We start from the raw sequence: 15,165 nt of genomic DNA, 5'->3' as shown, positions 1-15,165 counted from the left end.
GTATCCTGTTTTGACTCGTAATACCGAAGAATATTTTAGAAGGGATTAAAATTTGGACAAAATTCAACCCAAACATGCTTCGTGTCTCAGAAACAGGCGGGAATTGTTTCTATTGGCTTCTCTACATCAAAACCTGTCGTTCGCACAGGCTGGCAGATGGACCACCAGCAGAAGAACAGAATATCCCTCAGCTCTGAATGTGCGCTGAACATGTGCACATAGAAAAATCATTGCCCAACAGATGTATCGTCTCGCAAATCCTGCCGTGCTTATGTCACAGTAACTCAAACAAGCAAATTCCAGCCAGAATATTGTCTTAGATAGCAAAGGCTCTTTTTGTATTTTGATAAAAGAGATTAGTTTGCAGATGATGTAGTTTTAAGATTAGGAAGGATGTTATGAGTTTATTTTTGCAGGTTTTTTTACATCTGCTAATGATTTTAAGAGTTTGGGTTCAGTCTCGTTGCGGCATATACATGCTTTTTACAACATAAATATAACCTCAAAAATGAGTATTTGTGAGTATCTCCGAAACTCAGAGTCCCAAATACAAGTGGCTTTGGACCCCATATGGACATGTTCCGGTCCTCACAAAACCCACACTAAAAAGTTATTTTTCTTGTTTCTCCTGCTGAAGGCAAGCCCACGTGCCGTTGCGCTTTGGGTTTCACCGGCTCGCTGTGTGAGAGGCGCGTATGCGACAGTTACTGTCTCAATGGAGGGACGTGCGACATGACCCTGGGCAACCAACCCACATGCCACTGTCTGGCGGAGTACACTGGAGACCACTGCCAGCACCGTGAGTTACAGTGTACTACAAGCTAAATGTTAAAAATGTAATGATGTGCAGGCTGTAAGATTTCACAATATGGCATTATTTTTGTGCCAGAATGTGAACACTTAGATTCAAGAAACAAAGAAAAATGCACAGTAATAAAGAAGAAAAACACTTTAAAAACAAACAAAAATCACAAACATTTTAATAGTTTTTCAAGCTTCATTTTGGCAATTTAATTGATTTTTAATGGCCCGAAATGTAAACTTTTGTCTATGAGCATCGCATTTATAAGAGATCTGATGATTCTATTTCATTCAACACAGAAAAAAATGAAGTAATTAGTTTTTTTAACATTTGCCTAAAAAAGTTCGTTAAAATATTTGTCAATATTTTCTACACAATGTTTATGTTTTAAGCTCTAGTGACACTGATTGTAAATAGATTATTTCATGTGAGTATATATTGTGAGCTTTACATTGATTATACATTTATTAAAAATAATTCATTAATCAAATTCATGTTGTTTGCCTTATGAACTTACAATAAGCACTGTATGTAAAATTACATTACACATTACAAGCTAGGGAGAAAAATCATTATGATCAGTAAAGTTTGAACACTTTTGTTCATGTCATTTGCATAAACTATAAAGCAAAACAAACATTTCTAAAGGCATGGAGTATGGCCTTCAAACGTATAATCGAGATAATTCCCATCCAGAATAAAAGTATGTGTTTACAAAATATATCTCTGTGCAATGTGCATATTACATACTATATAAACATGTATATATAATTTAAATGATTTGTAAACATACATATATGTACACATATATGTGTGTGTGTTTATAAATAAAAAAAGGATTTGTAAAGATCAAAGACATATATTATATAGATATCGCAATGAATCGTTTGACAGCCCTATGGAGAGTGTTTAGTTACTCTGAAGACATTTATCAAATATTTCATAGACTGTGAAAAAATTTGAAACATCAAATATCCCATTTGAAACTTGATAAATTCATAATCTGACGTCTCTCTCCGATCGCAGATATTTGTCATCATTACTGTGTGAATTCGAAGGCCTGCACATTGTCGAGCTCTGGGCACGTGGAGTGTGTTTGTCCCACCCGCTACGAGGGGCAGAAGTGCGAGACGGACCGATGTCTTCGCTGCCGAGGTGCCCCGTGTATAACTGAAGAGGAGACCGGTGATGTTGCCTGCAAGTGTGTATTTGGCAGTTTATGATTGTATGCTGTTGTCTCTGTTATTCAATACTTTTAGACTGTGTTTGTTTATTTATCTGCTAATAATCTCTGAAGTAGCTATGCTATCAGATTTTATATTTGTTGATATAAAGAGATCAGATAGAATGAATGAAACTCTGTGTGTATTTGTCTGTGTGTGTGTGTTTACAGCTGTACTAGCGGCAGAATCGCAGCCAGCTGTCAGTTGTGCGACGGATACTGTTATAATGATGGTACCTGCCACCTCGACCCGGAGACGGGCCTGCCGTTCTGTCAGTGAGTAATTTCTTAATAGCTTTCTATGGCAACAAATTGCCTGTCGTTATTTAGATTCATTCCTTTTAAATTGCTCCCTCCGGCAACGAGAGCATGCGCTTTAATGGCTTTTTTCTGCCGTCTGAGTCGGCTGGATGAATGTTTCGTGAAGGAGAGCGAGAGAGAACGAGGTGTTAGAGAGAAGGAGTGAATTATCACAGCGGGGGTCCATAATCTGACACTTATTTCCACTTCTTTATGTGTATATTAGAGGCAAACGGCGAAAGCGATCATTGAAGTCGGAGGAAAGTCAGAGCTGTGGGGCGGTGGTAGCGCACCTTAACTCTTTCACCGCCATTGACGAGTTATCTCGTCATTTAAAAAAAAACGCTTCCCCGCCAAAGACGAGTTATTACGGCAATCAGTGTTTGTACTGTTTTACAGCAGGTGGCGCTGTAACACACCTTAGCAAAAAGTACAGAATCCCAGAACCTAGAACGTATATTTCTTATCGGTTTTTAATGATTGTTCTGAGTGGAATCTGGGTGGAATCTTTGACAAAAAACGTTAATTATCTCAAAGTGATGCATTTTTGAAGAAACCTACCCACATTTACGGAGTGATAAAAAACGAACAAATGAAGATCGAAGATTACGGTTTCTTTTGTTTAAAAGCTGAGACTTATTGTTTGTCCATATATTCTTTACAGAAAATTAACTGTGAGCCATTAAAGTTTGGTGAAAATGTTAAAAAACGCTGGCGTAGGCTGGCAACTTTTTTTTAAAAGGCTGGCTGGGAATGAGTTAAGGTTCAAGTTTGGCTAATTTATTTTAATCCGAATCCACTTTTTATTATTCGCGTATTTTTCTCTTCATAAATGATTCATAACAATGCATTAAAAATATTTGTCGCTGTAGGTCAAATAGTTGAGCAGAAAGCAGGGCTGCATTCAGACGCTAAGAAACAGAAACTCGCAACAATTCGTAACTACTTTATAAAGTGGCTAATTTGTATAAATGTGTACAATATTTTTGTATGTTTTAGTTCGATCTGCGTTTGTATAACCTCAAATATTGAATATTTTAGGACATGGTTGGTTAATATTTATACAAGAACTAAATACAAGAACTAAAACATACAAAAATATTGTACAAATTTATACAAATTAGCCACTTAATAAAATAGTTACGAATTGTTGTAAGATTCTGTTTCTTAGCATCTGAATGCTCGCCATGCTTTCTTCTCAACTGTTTGACCTACAACAACAAATATTTGTATCCTTTACACAAACATGTTTGCTTGGAACATTATTCGAGAGATGAAGTGGCGGAGTCGTTGTTCGTGTACATTTTTTTTTGACCGTATTTGATGACAGATAATCGTAACGTGAATGTAGTGGATACGTTCCATCCACCTGAAACTATCTGACTTTCGGTCCTTTTGAATTCCTCTGTGATGGAGCTTTTACCGTCCACTTCCACACACAATAAAATCCAGACAAAATTCACTCCCGCTTTTAGACGGAACGAGCATGCATCGCAATCTTCGACCCAAACAAAGCCAAAATCACTTAAAGGGCCCCGGTGATTCCTTTGCAGTCGGTTTAAATCCCTCAAAAGTTAGACACGGGTTCTTTAGAGGCTTAACCGCGGCACCTGGTCTTCATATTCCACTTCTTTTTCATCCCCGGTCGCCGCTGATGAGCCGACAGCTCCATTGTGCCCCTCGAGAACGAAACGATTTGCATGCAGATGATTCAGTCTTGTTTTTCCTCTTTTGTCCCTGGAGGTGAGAGGTTGGTAATGATGAGATACAGGCGGTGACCAGACATTCAGAGATTACCTGGGAAAGTGAGAGTGTTACATGAAGGCGTCCTGGTTGTATAGGCATATTTGACTTCACATCACCTCATCAAAACCTTTTGTTTGTCTTTCGTCTGGATTTTTTGTTATTTTATTTTCCAAACAGCATTTTATCAGAGCTTGTTTTGATGACACATTGCTGTTTAAATCCCTGTAGACACTGTTTATTTTAAATGAGACTAGATTTAAATGGCCTGTTTGTGTTTGTCTTGATAAGTTTTGTTTTGTGTCGTTTCATTCCTGCAAGACATGCTTTAAACCACCACCCAACTTTACATACTTCCCCAGAGTTGTTATAGTTTTGTTTTTAGTTTTATAACTTATTTTTTTTACCTATATTTGAAAAGGTAACAAATGTTTCATTTTTGGCAATTCTGTTATGTTCTTTTTACTTTTTATTGTTTAAAGATTAATTTGTATTAATTGATTTGTTTATTATTTTATGTTTATTATGTTGCATAATTAATAATTAATTTAGTTAATTCTTGTCATTTGTTTAGTTAATTATTTGGCACCAGACTTACTTTAGTTTTATTTAAGTTTATTGTTGTGGCAGCGTTTCAAATTTTCATCTTTCATTTCAAGTGTTTAAAATAATAAATAGGTCGATACTTAATTTGGTTTTATTTAACAAAATTGTTTTTGTATTTAAAATAAAATGTTTTAATTTATGTAAACTATAATAATCTTGCTACCATAAAACTAACAATTTGTGCATTTATATATGGCCAGTTAACATTATACAAAAATAATGTTGTTTCCGTCGGTCCTTAGCTCTTATCTTAAGGACAGCTGCTTGCTCTGTGTGTGTGTGTGTGTGGCCTCTTTTTCTTTTCCTCACGTGTTTTTCATCTCATTGCGTTTTCCTCAGTTGCCCGTCCGAGTTTAAAAGCCCGAGGTGCGACGAGAGAGCGAACCCTTGCGATCACTACTGTCAGAACAAGGGCGTTTGTTCCCTCATCGCCTATAACAAACCCCGCTGCAAGTAGGTCTTCCCAGTCTATTCAGTTTCCAGAACATTCCCATAATTCCATCCGCCACCGCCAGCATGTCTCCGGCACGGCCGCAAAATGTTGCCAAACTGCAACTAAACGCCACATTTTGTCTCTGTGGACATGTTTTTCCATTTGTATGTTTGGCATGAGTGGAATTTCTTTTGAATGTTTGTTGACAAAAACAAGTATAGACATATTCATGTCCTGTTTCACACCATCTTTTTGGAAAGTGTCCCAGATGTTACTGTTCATTTAGTTCATTTATCTTCCTACCCCAGTGTTTTTTTTTCCGTAAACTTTCCTCAGACAGCTGTGCATCCACGTGCACCCCCGGCAGGAAATAGAAGTCCACAGGAAATTGGATTAAACATTGTTTCATTCACACCAGCATCTTTCATAATCGCTTAATCTCTCATGTCCAGAGATCACTGCTGTGGATGCATGCCGCTTGAACTCGGGATGAGAAACACACACACTGCACGTGTTTACAGTGAGAATAATGTGTCTCTCGAGCTGGATTGTGTAACTCGCCCTTTGATGTATTGTGCGTTTATAATAAATAAGTAGATGGTCCATGCTTGATGGTCACTGTTGCCATGCTTTTCAATACCTGAATCAACATAAAAATAATAACCTAAAATGTAAATAATGAGTCAAAAACATAATTAAACAATAATATGCGGTGATACAAACCACCCTGATGCTTTAGATAATGATGCTTTTTAAACAGTCTCCTTTTTTTAACCAGCAAAAGTTTCAAGTTTTGAAACTATTATTTCTCACAACAATTTATGAATAATGACAGATAACTTTTAGAGAACACCATTTTGTCATTTCCTGTTTCTAGTTACAACAAAGACGTATTTGTATTTTTTTTTCATCTTTTCGCAGGTGCTCAGCAAACTGGTCAGGTACACAGTGCGAGAGACCGGCCACCAAAACCGGTCGCTCAGAAAACTTCAATGGAAGTGAGTGACTTATTCGACAAAACGGGGGCGGTCAATGTAGCTGACCTTGAAAAATATGTCAAATATAATTCATATCTTTCAGAGAGTCGGTCACATTTGATAAGGTCGAACGTGTGAAATGTTGGTGACGCATTAAAGTGGAGACCCTGCAACTGGCCGAATGAATATTAAGTCTTAGTAGACAGATGAAAATAACAGATAACAATCATCACGTCTGCTTATTTAATACAAAACAACAGTTTAAGGCATTAAAGTAACATTATTTCAATACTTGGTTTATAACCATCTTCAGCCTACCTATTGTGTGTACTTTAAACACGCAATAAGTTGGCTGAAGATGGTTATAAACCTAATGCAGACTTAGTCTTCTACAATTTACACTTCTACAACTAGCCGTGAGTTTTATGCTCGTAGGTGGTTTAAGGTCTACGTTATCGGTCAGAAGAGATCAGACACAGCTTTATTCTGCCCTTTTGTCTGATTATCTTCACCTATAATGACGTCCGCTGTCTGTTTTCAGACAGTTCGGTCATTTCATTTGTGTGGGGTTAGGGCTGACATTTCAAGACGTACCTTCCGTGCCATTTCAGCGGCAGATGTCTAGATGTGTTAGTTCAGAGAGTCTGCAGTCTTTTAGGGTTAGCAGTGGAATGGAAAATCATATTTAATGTTATTACCCAAATGAACTATTGCATATCCATATTGTGCCTGTTTGAAGAAAGAAACCTAACATCATACATTAATATCATTAGAGAAGTACTTATTGATCGTTTTTATTATTTAAATACACACGTACACAAACATGTATGTTTTGTCAGAATATGTATGTTTTATGTTTTGTTATTTGCAGGAAGTATTGCCATCGTAGTGCCCCTGGTTCTTCTCGTATTCATCATCACCGCTGTTACGCTGGGGCTCCTTATTTGCAAAAGACGTCAACGGTAAACAAACAAATCATTTGTGTGAGATAGGATTAGATGTTTAATCACAGAATTGCAAATGTGATTTGTTGATGCAGCCCTGGAGAGTCTCTCAAACCAGTTTTAGCATTCAGTCGATGCGCTGTAGCTTCTCTGATTTCCACTTACAACATACAGTACGTGAAATATTAGCCGATCTCACAGGAATTATATCGTACGACGTGGCTAATTCGAATGAATCTATGTGCGATTATTAGAAAAAAGCCTCCTCTAACCCCACAGCTATACATAACAGACCACACGAAAACGAATAATCTGCATACGAATTAGCCGCCTCGTAACATAGTTACGAATTGTTGTGAGGTTGCGTTTGATATTTACAATATCTCTTCACAGAGGCAAACGAGTGCAGAGGCAACCCATGGCGAACGGCGGCCTGAACGTGGAGATCGGGAACCCGTCGTATAACATGTACGAAGTCGACCACGACAATCACGTAGACGTGGGAAGCTTTCTTCACCCCAGCTTTACCCTCGACCCTCATAAGGTAGGAAACCATTGGGAATTGTACGTCCGTGACATCACTTCCTGTGCTTGACTGACATCAGTGATATGATGGTTTGGGTGTAATTTGAGTTGCATTTCAAAAAATTAAAAGTTCAGGGCGACTAAATGATACGTGATTGCGTTTTTATAAAATTATTTTGCGCGAAAACCACAAATAAAATGTTTTTCTCAGTTGATATACAATTGTTTCTTATCGCACTTAAAGAGTGAATGTTTTTGGCTCACTTCTGCAAAACCATTTCTTTTACTCAGTTTAATTTAGACAAAATCCCAACAGGACATTTGTCTTTAAAGCTTTTTAACATTTATGCAGAGACATCTTTGGCACAAGAATATTGAGGGTGTCAAAAGTCATAACAGAGTAGCAGTTTTAGCTTTATATTTTTCATTACAGTAATATTATCACCGTATTCTCTAACAAAACTTTTCCTGCCATTTTATATTTATTTTGGTAGCACCCAGAATCCCCCAAAAACATTTAGTTTAATTTACTATTTTAATTTGTTCGTATTATAGTGCTGGCATTCGAAGATTTTAGTGCTTGCGATACATTATTTGGAGCTTAGTTTAATATCATTTTTCTTTTTTCAGGGCTGGTGTGTGAGATCCAGCGATCCTCGCAATTTACCCGCACACCCTTTGTCTGCACAAACTCTACCTATCCAGAACGTTCCAAAGGAGCTCATTCCAGGACAGGTGAGACGTTCTCACACCCTTGTACATAGAGGTTTGCATGAAACCATGATTTTCTCAACCACACAAGAGCATAGGGAAAATTTAATTACATTTAATGTCTGCTGCATTAATTATAAATGCAAACTTTTTAGTTTGCATACGCCCATAGGAAATATTCAGACTGTGAAGGTGTTGGACAGTTGCATGAATGCATAAAGAATACTTTGGTTAAAATATCGTTCTAATGTTTCCCTGGATTGCAGATGATCAAGATAAATATAATAAAACATTTTGCTTTTCCAGGCAATGAACTATTCAAACCCAATATACACAAAGATGTACCATGACGGACAGCACTGTCGAAAGCCAGTCATCAACCTCGACACGAGACGTGACGTTCTCCCAAAGAGACTGGAAACTACCATCCGGGAAACGGCGGCGTAATCTTGCTTTTCCTAGACTTGCTTCTTTTTATACAAAACTGTATAAAAAGTCTAAAAACACAAAGATGAACTTTTTCCGTCAGGTTAAATCAACCGTTTTGGGTCTTGTCTCACTTCTCTGTTCCATTATTATTATCGACAAAATGACGTATTTGTACGTTGTTTTGTTCAGTTGCTCCCTATGTAGTGTGGGCTGCTGACATGTCGTTTTTTTTTACATTTTTTGTTGCTTTGTGACTTTGTAAATGCACTACACCGAAACAAAAAATGAAGCGGAACTTTCACAGCTGCTCAATCTCAAAAGGCTTTATATACATTTAAAGACATGTAAAGAGAATTTTATATAGGTTTATTTACGTACACGGTATGTATATGTTTTCCTGTTGGTGGTACGATCGCCAATGCCTAGATATTCCCAAGTTGCCTCTTAATATTTAACAGTACGAGAAGATACAGACACATATTTAAACGTATGCTCACGTCACAGATTTTATTTTTATATTTCTCATCGATTTCCTGTTTCTCATATTATTATGTTTACGTAGATCGATGTTATTTTTTGGATGCTTTAAATATGCAGTCGAAAGTGAAACCAACTCGTTGTTGCAGATAAATAAATACCTTTTAGCGCTACAGGGGCTATAAAATAAAGACTTTCACTTTGTGTTATAACATGATGTCGGGGCGACACACACACAATCTCTGTGCAAATGTACAAACTAGAGCGGAGAAAGTTTTATAATTTTATAGTTGATTTGTACGTCCGGTTTGCTTGTATTTTCTGGAAATGTATTAAATGTTCAAAGTTTTATACGGAAAACATGTATACAGTATATTTGGTCCGTCTTCACTTTGGGTGGAAACTGAAGTGTTGGTGTTTTTTAAATGATGAATCCTGTAATAATTCATAAGCGTTATATTGCACTGAGCAATCACACGGTCGCTGCTGTTTTAAAGGAGTGTAGGAAACTTATCATTGAAATACTCACACACAGATATACCTAATGGGATTTTGGACCAAGGACTATGAAATAAAATGGATTTTCTTGCCATTTCTAATGCGTTGTAGTTATTACTCAAACATGCGCACCGTTTTTATAAAAGCACCCATTTGCAAGTGTAGAAGTATCAACAAGGAGTCAATTCAGTTATGTGCACACAATTATGTCTAGCATCATCTTTCTTGTTCAACAGGTTTGTAGGAGGCAATAAAAGACATCATAAACCATTTACATATTGGTAGATCACAATATTAGACCTGTCCAACGCCTTTTGTGTTGTCCAGTGTCACATTGTTCAACAGCCCGTCACAGTAAATGAGAGCAAATACTGTACAGGTAAGTCTAAAATGGTATAATAATAATAATATATTTTTAGCTCTGAAAATCTGTTTTATATGCATAAAAAAGTCATTCATTTCAATTACTCCAGCCACTGATTTGAATAATCATGAATAATATTGTATTTGACAGGAATCTGTCTTCATCTGAGCCACAAAGTTCACCTGCGTCTTGAAAAACTGTCTGTTGCTTCGACAATTGAAATCATCATTGAACCATGACGCAAACGTTGACAAAAGAATTGTTAATGCAGTTAAAGGCCAATGTGTCCTCTGGATTCTTCGGCTCGTTTCCACTGAGCTGTTTGTTAATCGGACTGGAGGCTTTGATGGATTTGGAGTTTTCATGTCCATGCAGAATGGAGTGGAATCATGTTCTTTCTAATCTGATCATAACCGCTCCTGCTTGCTTTGCCTTTGTTTTAATGTTCTTATGGTTAAGACCCTGTGGTTGTAAAGTCCAGTCTTGGAAATGTGATAGTTCGGGTCTGTGTGACAAAGCTATACAAGATGGAGTTAAAAGTTTCCTGCACTGTCTGATTCCACCTGTGGTGTGGTTCTTTCTTGTGCTTTATGATGGAAGCTATTACACTTGTAGTCAAACAGACTGGGATGGAGTGTATGTTCATGATGAGGTGCTGGGAAAGAAATGGTGTAAACCTACTGATGGGAACTCCAACTACGAATTCAGAGAACTCCAACTACGAAATCAATCTTTTGTTGATCAGTCACAGGTAAATTATTATGAAATAAAAAATAAATAATTAAACTTAAGCATCATAACTCTAATGAATTATTTAGTCATATCACAAATTCATTTTTCTTTTCTTTTTCCAGCTTGCAAGTTATATTCTGGTCATGGTCTTCTGCGCTGTGACGTTTGTTCTTGTGTGCGTATATGACTGCCGGATAAATTGTACATGCTGTGGAAATGAACAACAGGACAGTGAAGAGACAGTGCAGGAACAGTGTAGCGAGAGTACATACGCAGAGATGAATGAGATTAGAAATGAGGTACAACCTCAATTCCCTCATGTTCAATGTTCAGTGAACGACATTTAAAATGCAGAGAACAGTAGCGTTTAATGTATCTTTTAGCTGTAGATCTTTATATCAGCATGTACTGCACTGGTGATGGCAATGTATTCACTTTTTTATGTATGTAGTATAATATGATTTTTTGACTGTGAACTCTACCTGTAGTCCAATATCATCTTCCTTGTTTGACAGGTTTGTTGGTGCCTTACTTACCACACACAAACAAATTATATTTTTTAGAAGCGTCACTATTCATTTCCATATACTGTAGATCACATGAGATCAACAACGTGGAGTCTTTTGGTTCATTTTATTTTTCGTTCTTTTGACTTCTCAATTACTCATGACTGCTGTTTTTTACATTAAAACATGACATTACACACATAATAAGATTTATTGCAATGAGTTTTCATGTTCTTTACATGAAATGTAAATGAGTTTTCATGTTCTTTATTAACCATTACTACAGTACCAATTGTATAATTTACAGAATATCTTAATTTGTTTATTCTCATTTATTCTCCTAAAATGTTGGATGTTCATTTAAGTATACACGTTAACCTAAAAGACACATTTTTGTCAACAAATAAAATTAATAGAGAGAAAAACACACACCAAATGGACCACATTTCTGAAATGATTCGTCAAATATTGTTTTAAGATTTACAGTCTAACCTGACTTGTATCTCAAACTTGTTTTATATCAATTTGTTCTATAACAATGTGATTAAAACAGATGAAATATAATAGATGGCTCGGTATTGAAAATATCATAAAAACCCCACTACCTTCTGCCTCAAAGACAAGCTTATCTAAAATGTGTTCCCACTGCAACATGTGCCAACAAGGCAGACCACAATTTTAAAGATGTTCACATGGCTACACAAAATCCATTGTCACATGACCTAACCTAGATGTCCAGTAGATGTCATTATAGGGACTAACAAGGAAAAATATATATTTAAATAGATTTACAGGTCATTTCCACTGTTTGTGACACATGCGTCCTAAAATGAAAATGATGTTGAAAAAGCACCTGTTTCACAGAGCACAAGGTTGATCTTGAAGAGAAAGAACTTCCTGTGACTCGTGTAAAACTCTGCTCAGTCATTCCTCAAATGTTGTCGCAGTTCCAGAGCAGAAGTGAATACAACAACACAAAGAAACATCAAGTAACTCTAACATGTGTTACAAATGAATTTGTATAGTGAAACCTTTTCATTTCAAAATCTTCTAAAGAACTTGCACACGTCCTCTTGACCGACTCTACAGTCTTCAACTCTTCTCCAGTGAGTCTTTTAACAATCGGACTGTAAAAGATGATGAAACTGAATCTTTCATGCCCGTGTAGATCTGGACTGAATGAACCGCTGATCATATGCATCTTCATTGGACCTTTTAGTTTCATGTTCGCATTAATGTTCGTCCTGTTTAGCCCCTTTAGATACGTCTGCTATCAGTGTTGTCTGTTGTTGTTTAGCATCTTGTTTAAAATTTCTTGTTGATTTATGCATGTGCTGTCAGTGTTGTGCAAACGACAAAAAGGACGATCGGCAAAGTTGTTTTAGAGCTTTGCTACATCGTGCGATTCCTCGTGTTATGTGGATCATCCTCTTATTGCTTGATGGGGATTATCTGGCTTGTTGCTGGACTACATGGGAGGGAAAGTATGTTTTTGATGAAGAGTTAAACAGAAAGTGGTGTAAAGTCATTGAACAGGACTATGCTGGAAATGAGAGTGAACTACAAATGGAATATTGAGCATTTATTAGCCATCTCAGGTAAATATTATATACTTATTGTCTTAATCTACAGTATAATGGATGTTTTTGCAGGTGTATGGTTTTATAGTGCTAGCTGTCTTTGGTCTTGTGATCATTGTCACTTTCAGTGCTGTAAAAGAACACCTCCAGAGGAACATGATGGAGCACAAAGTGGGGCGCACAATGAGGCACACGATAGGGCACAGAATAGGGCACAAAGTGACGCACATGCACAGGATAGTCCAGAGAACCGGCAAAAAACTAACCTAAGACAGATAAACTAACTGGTTTATGTGCTGTAGTTAAGTGAGATTCTTAATGAAATCTAAAGTAATTAAAATATAAATCTGCATGTTCCAGCGTCACACAGGTGTGATATTTTGAGGGTATGAACTATAAAACAAAAGGTCTAAAATTTCTCTTGCCTGTTTTTGTAAATGTGACTTGTGTTGCATATGTTATAAACACAGATTTAAACCCGTTCTGTCAGTTTCCACTACACTATAAAAACTACTTCATGTTTTTTTCATTGTATTTTAAAAATGCATAAAAATCTGTAAATTAAAAAGGAGTCAAAATAACAGTAAAGTTCTGAAAAATCAGCGTGAATCTTTCCAGAATGATTGAGGATGTACTGGAAGAAAATGTCATACCACTTAAGGTTTGTAGAGGACAGGGATATGATAATGTGCCCAATATGTCATGAAAAGTCAAAGGAATACAAGCTGAAATACTTTAAGCAATCTACTAGCTACGTATTCCCCCTGTGCATCCTATACGCCGAATCAGGTGGGTCTACATGCAGCCGCTTCTTGTGTTGAGGTCTCCACGTTTATTTTTACTCATTTTACAGACTCTACAATCTATTCAGTGGTATTCCAGAACGATGGGGGATACTGAAGGAAAAAACTGGATTCTCGCTCCATCGTCGTTCTGACACTTGTTGGAGTTCTCGTACAGCTGATGTACGTGTGGTTGCAACTCACTCAGCCACGACCATTGAGGCACTAGACTCCATATTGGTGTTATGCAGTGTGATAAATGAAGCCTGTGAATTATTTCAAGACTTTTGATACAATTGTTCTTCTGCCTATATGGCTGAAAGTTCAACAGTGCATTGAAAGCAGGAATGTCATTCTTCAAGCAGGGAAACTAACAACATCAGGGCATTAAAGAAGAGATGCAGACAATGTAAAATGAATGGGACTCGTTGGTAATTGAAGCTCCATTTGTAGCAGTGGCTCTAGAGATCCCTGCAAAGTTTCAGCAAGAAGAGAAACGAAAGCGTAAAATGAAGCGTATGTTTGATAAAGACAATGCAGAGAACACATTTGAAGAGTGTGCAGAGTTGCATTCTGAAACATTGCAACGGCTGCAATTATACACAGAGGTGGAAGAAGTACAATAATATCATACTCAAATACAAGTACTACTACTTTGATGAAATTGTACTCGAGTACAAGTTACCAGTCTTGTTTAAAAAATAGAAGTTACTTAGTTACTTTTTTAAAAGTAACTATTCTTTTTGTGGAACACCAATCAAAAAAAAATTAGAATATCGTCTAAAAAAATTAGAATATCTTTAAATAGGTCAATATTTTTTGTCACTCATTTCAGAAAGTGAAACCCATATATTATGCAGATTCATTACACATACTGTACATTACAGTGAAATATTTCAAGCCTTTATTTCTTAAAATGATGGCTTAGAGATAATGAACACCCAAAGTTTAGCGTCTCAGAAAATAGGAATATTACATAAAATCTTTAAAAAAATGATTATTTTAAACAGCAGCAGCTTTTGCCAGAGGGGAACTGGAATCCCCTAGTTGGGCCTGGGTTCTCCTGAGGTTTTTTTCTCGATTGGAGTTTTGGGTTCCTCGCCACCGCTTGCATATTGTTTTGCACTATTTGCCTGGCCAGGGGGGCTGCTTTAGAATTTAGAAGTTAGAGATAATTAATATTGCATATGAGAATTTATATTCCGTAATATTTCACCTGTGGTTTCTTCTGCTTTATCTTAAAGGTTTCCTTTCACTGTGCGTGTGTGCGAGTGTGTTTGCGTGTGCGTCTATGTCGATGTGTGTAAGTATGTGTGCATATTGTGTGTGTGGAGCATTTGTATGTCTGTCTTTGGTGTTTTCACCTTTTTCTTGTTTTTACAGGTATATGACTTTAGTTGTTTTACTTGTAGTCAATGTGTCTCATGTACAGCTGCTTTGTAACAATGAAAACTGTAAAAAGCGCTATATAAATAAAGTTGAGTTGAGTGAGTTAAACAGAAATGTCAGGATTCTTAAAGTAGGTTCATTACTT

General features: G+C 36.7%; 2 protein-coding genes across 4 annotated transcripts in view; both read left to right on the top strand.

Annotated features, from left to right (window-relative positions):
- The window catches only part of lrp1ba (low density lipoprotein receptor-related protein 1Ba), a 177,097-nt gene extending 167,579 nt beyond the window's left edge, over positions 1 to 9,518 (top strand). For 2 of the 3 annotated variants that reach the window (XM_056758246.1, XM_056758243.1), the window contains 9 exons: positions 638 to 799; positions 1,829 to 2,003; positions 2,196 to 2,300; positions 5,013 to 5,126; positions 6,028 to 6,104; positions 6,955 to 7,045; positions 7,421 to 7,571; positions 8,183 to 8,287; positions 8,570 to 9,518. In XM_056758246.1, the coding sequence (XP_056614224.1) occupies positions 638 to 799; positions 1,829 to 2,003; positions 2,196 to 2,300; positions 5,013 to 5,126; positions 6,028 to 6,104; positions 6,955 to 7,045; positions 7,421 to 7,571; positions 8,183 to 8,287; positions 8,570 to 8,710 (1,121 nt within the window). In that variant the 3' untranslated portion in view covers positions 8,711 to 9,518. The remainder of the gene's footprint in view (positions 1 to 637; positions 800 to 1,828; positions 2,004 to 2,195; positions 2,301 to 5,012; positions 5,127 to 6,027; positions 6,105 to 6,954; positions 7,046 to 7,420; positions 7,572 to 8,182; positions 8,288 to 8,569) is intronic. The other variant, XM_056758245.1, reaches the window with a different exon arrangement.
- Positions 9,519 to 9,910: 392 nt separating this feature from the next.
- Positions 9,911 to 11,459, top strand: LOC130430551 (calcium homeostasis modulator protein 5-like). Its single transcript, XM_056759684.1, has 3 exons — positions 9,911 to 10,046; positions 10,182 to 10,782; positions 10,886 to 11,459. Exons 2-3 carry the CDS (start codon positions 10,267 to 10,269, stop codon positions 11,108 to 11,110), a joined length of 741 nt encoding a protein of 246 aa, XP_056615662.1. The 5' UTR covers positions 9,911 to 10,046; positions 10,182 to 10,266; the 3' UTR covers positions 11,111 to 11,459.
- The last annotated feature ends 3,706 nt before the right edge of the window (positions 11,460 to 15,165 follow it).

The sequence above is a fragment of the Triplophysa dalaica genome, chromosome 10 (genome assembly GCF_015846415.1).
Source record: "Triplophysa dalaica isolate WHDGS20190420 chromosome 10, ASM1584641v1, whole genome shotgun sequence".
NCBI lineage: Eukaryota > Metazoa > Chordata > Actinopteri > Cypriniformes > Nemacheilidae > Triplophysa > Triplophysa dalaica.
The sequence above is the reverse complement of the archived record's forward strand: the minus strand, read 5'-3'. Positions and strand labels throughout refer to the sequence as shown.

Bases quoted from the DNA above. Each gene is read 5' to 3' on its own strand.
- LOC130430551 (XM_056759684.1), top strand. From the start codon at position 10,267: ATGACGCAAACGTTGACAAAAGAATTGTTAATGCAGTTAAAGGCCAAT. The intron at 10,783-10,885 runs GTAAATTATTAT...TTCTTTTTCCAG, and splicing joins CTTTTGTTGATCAGTCACAG to CTTGCAAGTTATATTCTGGT.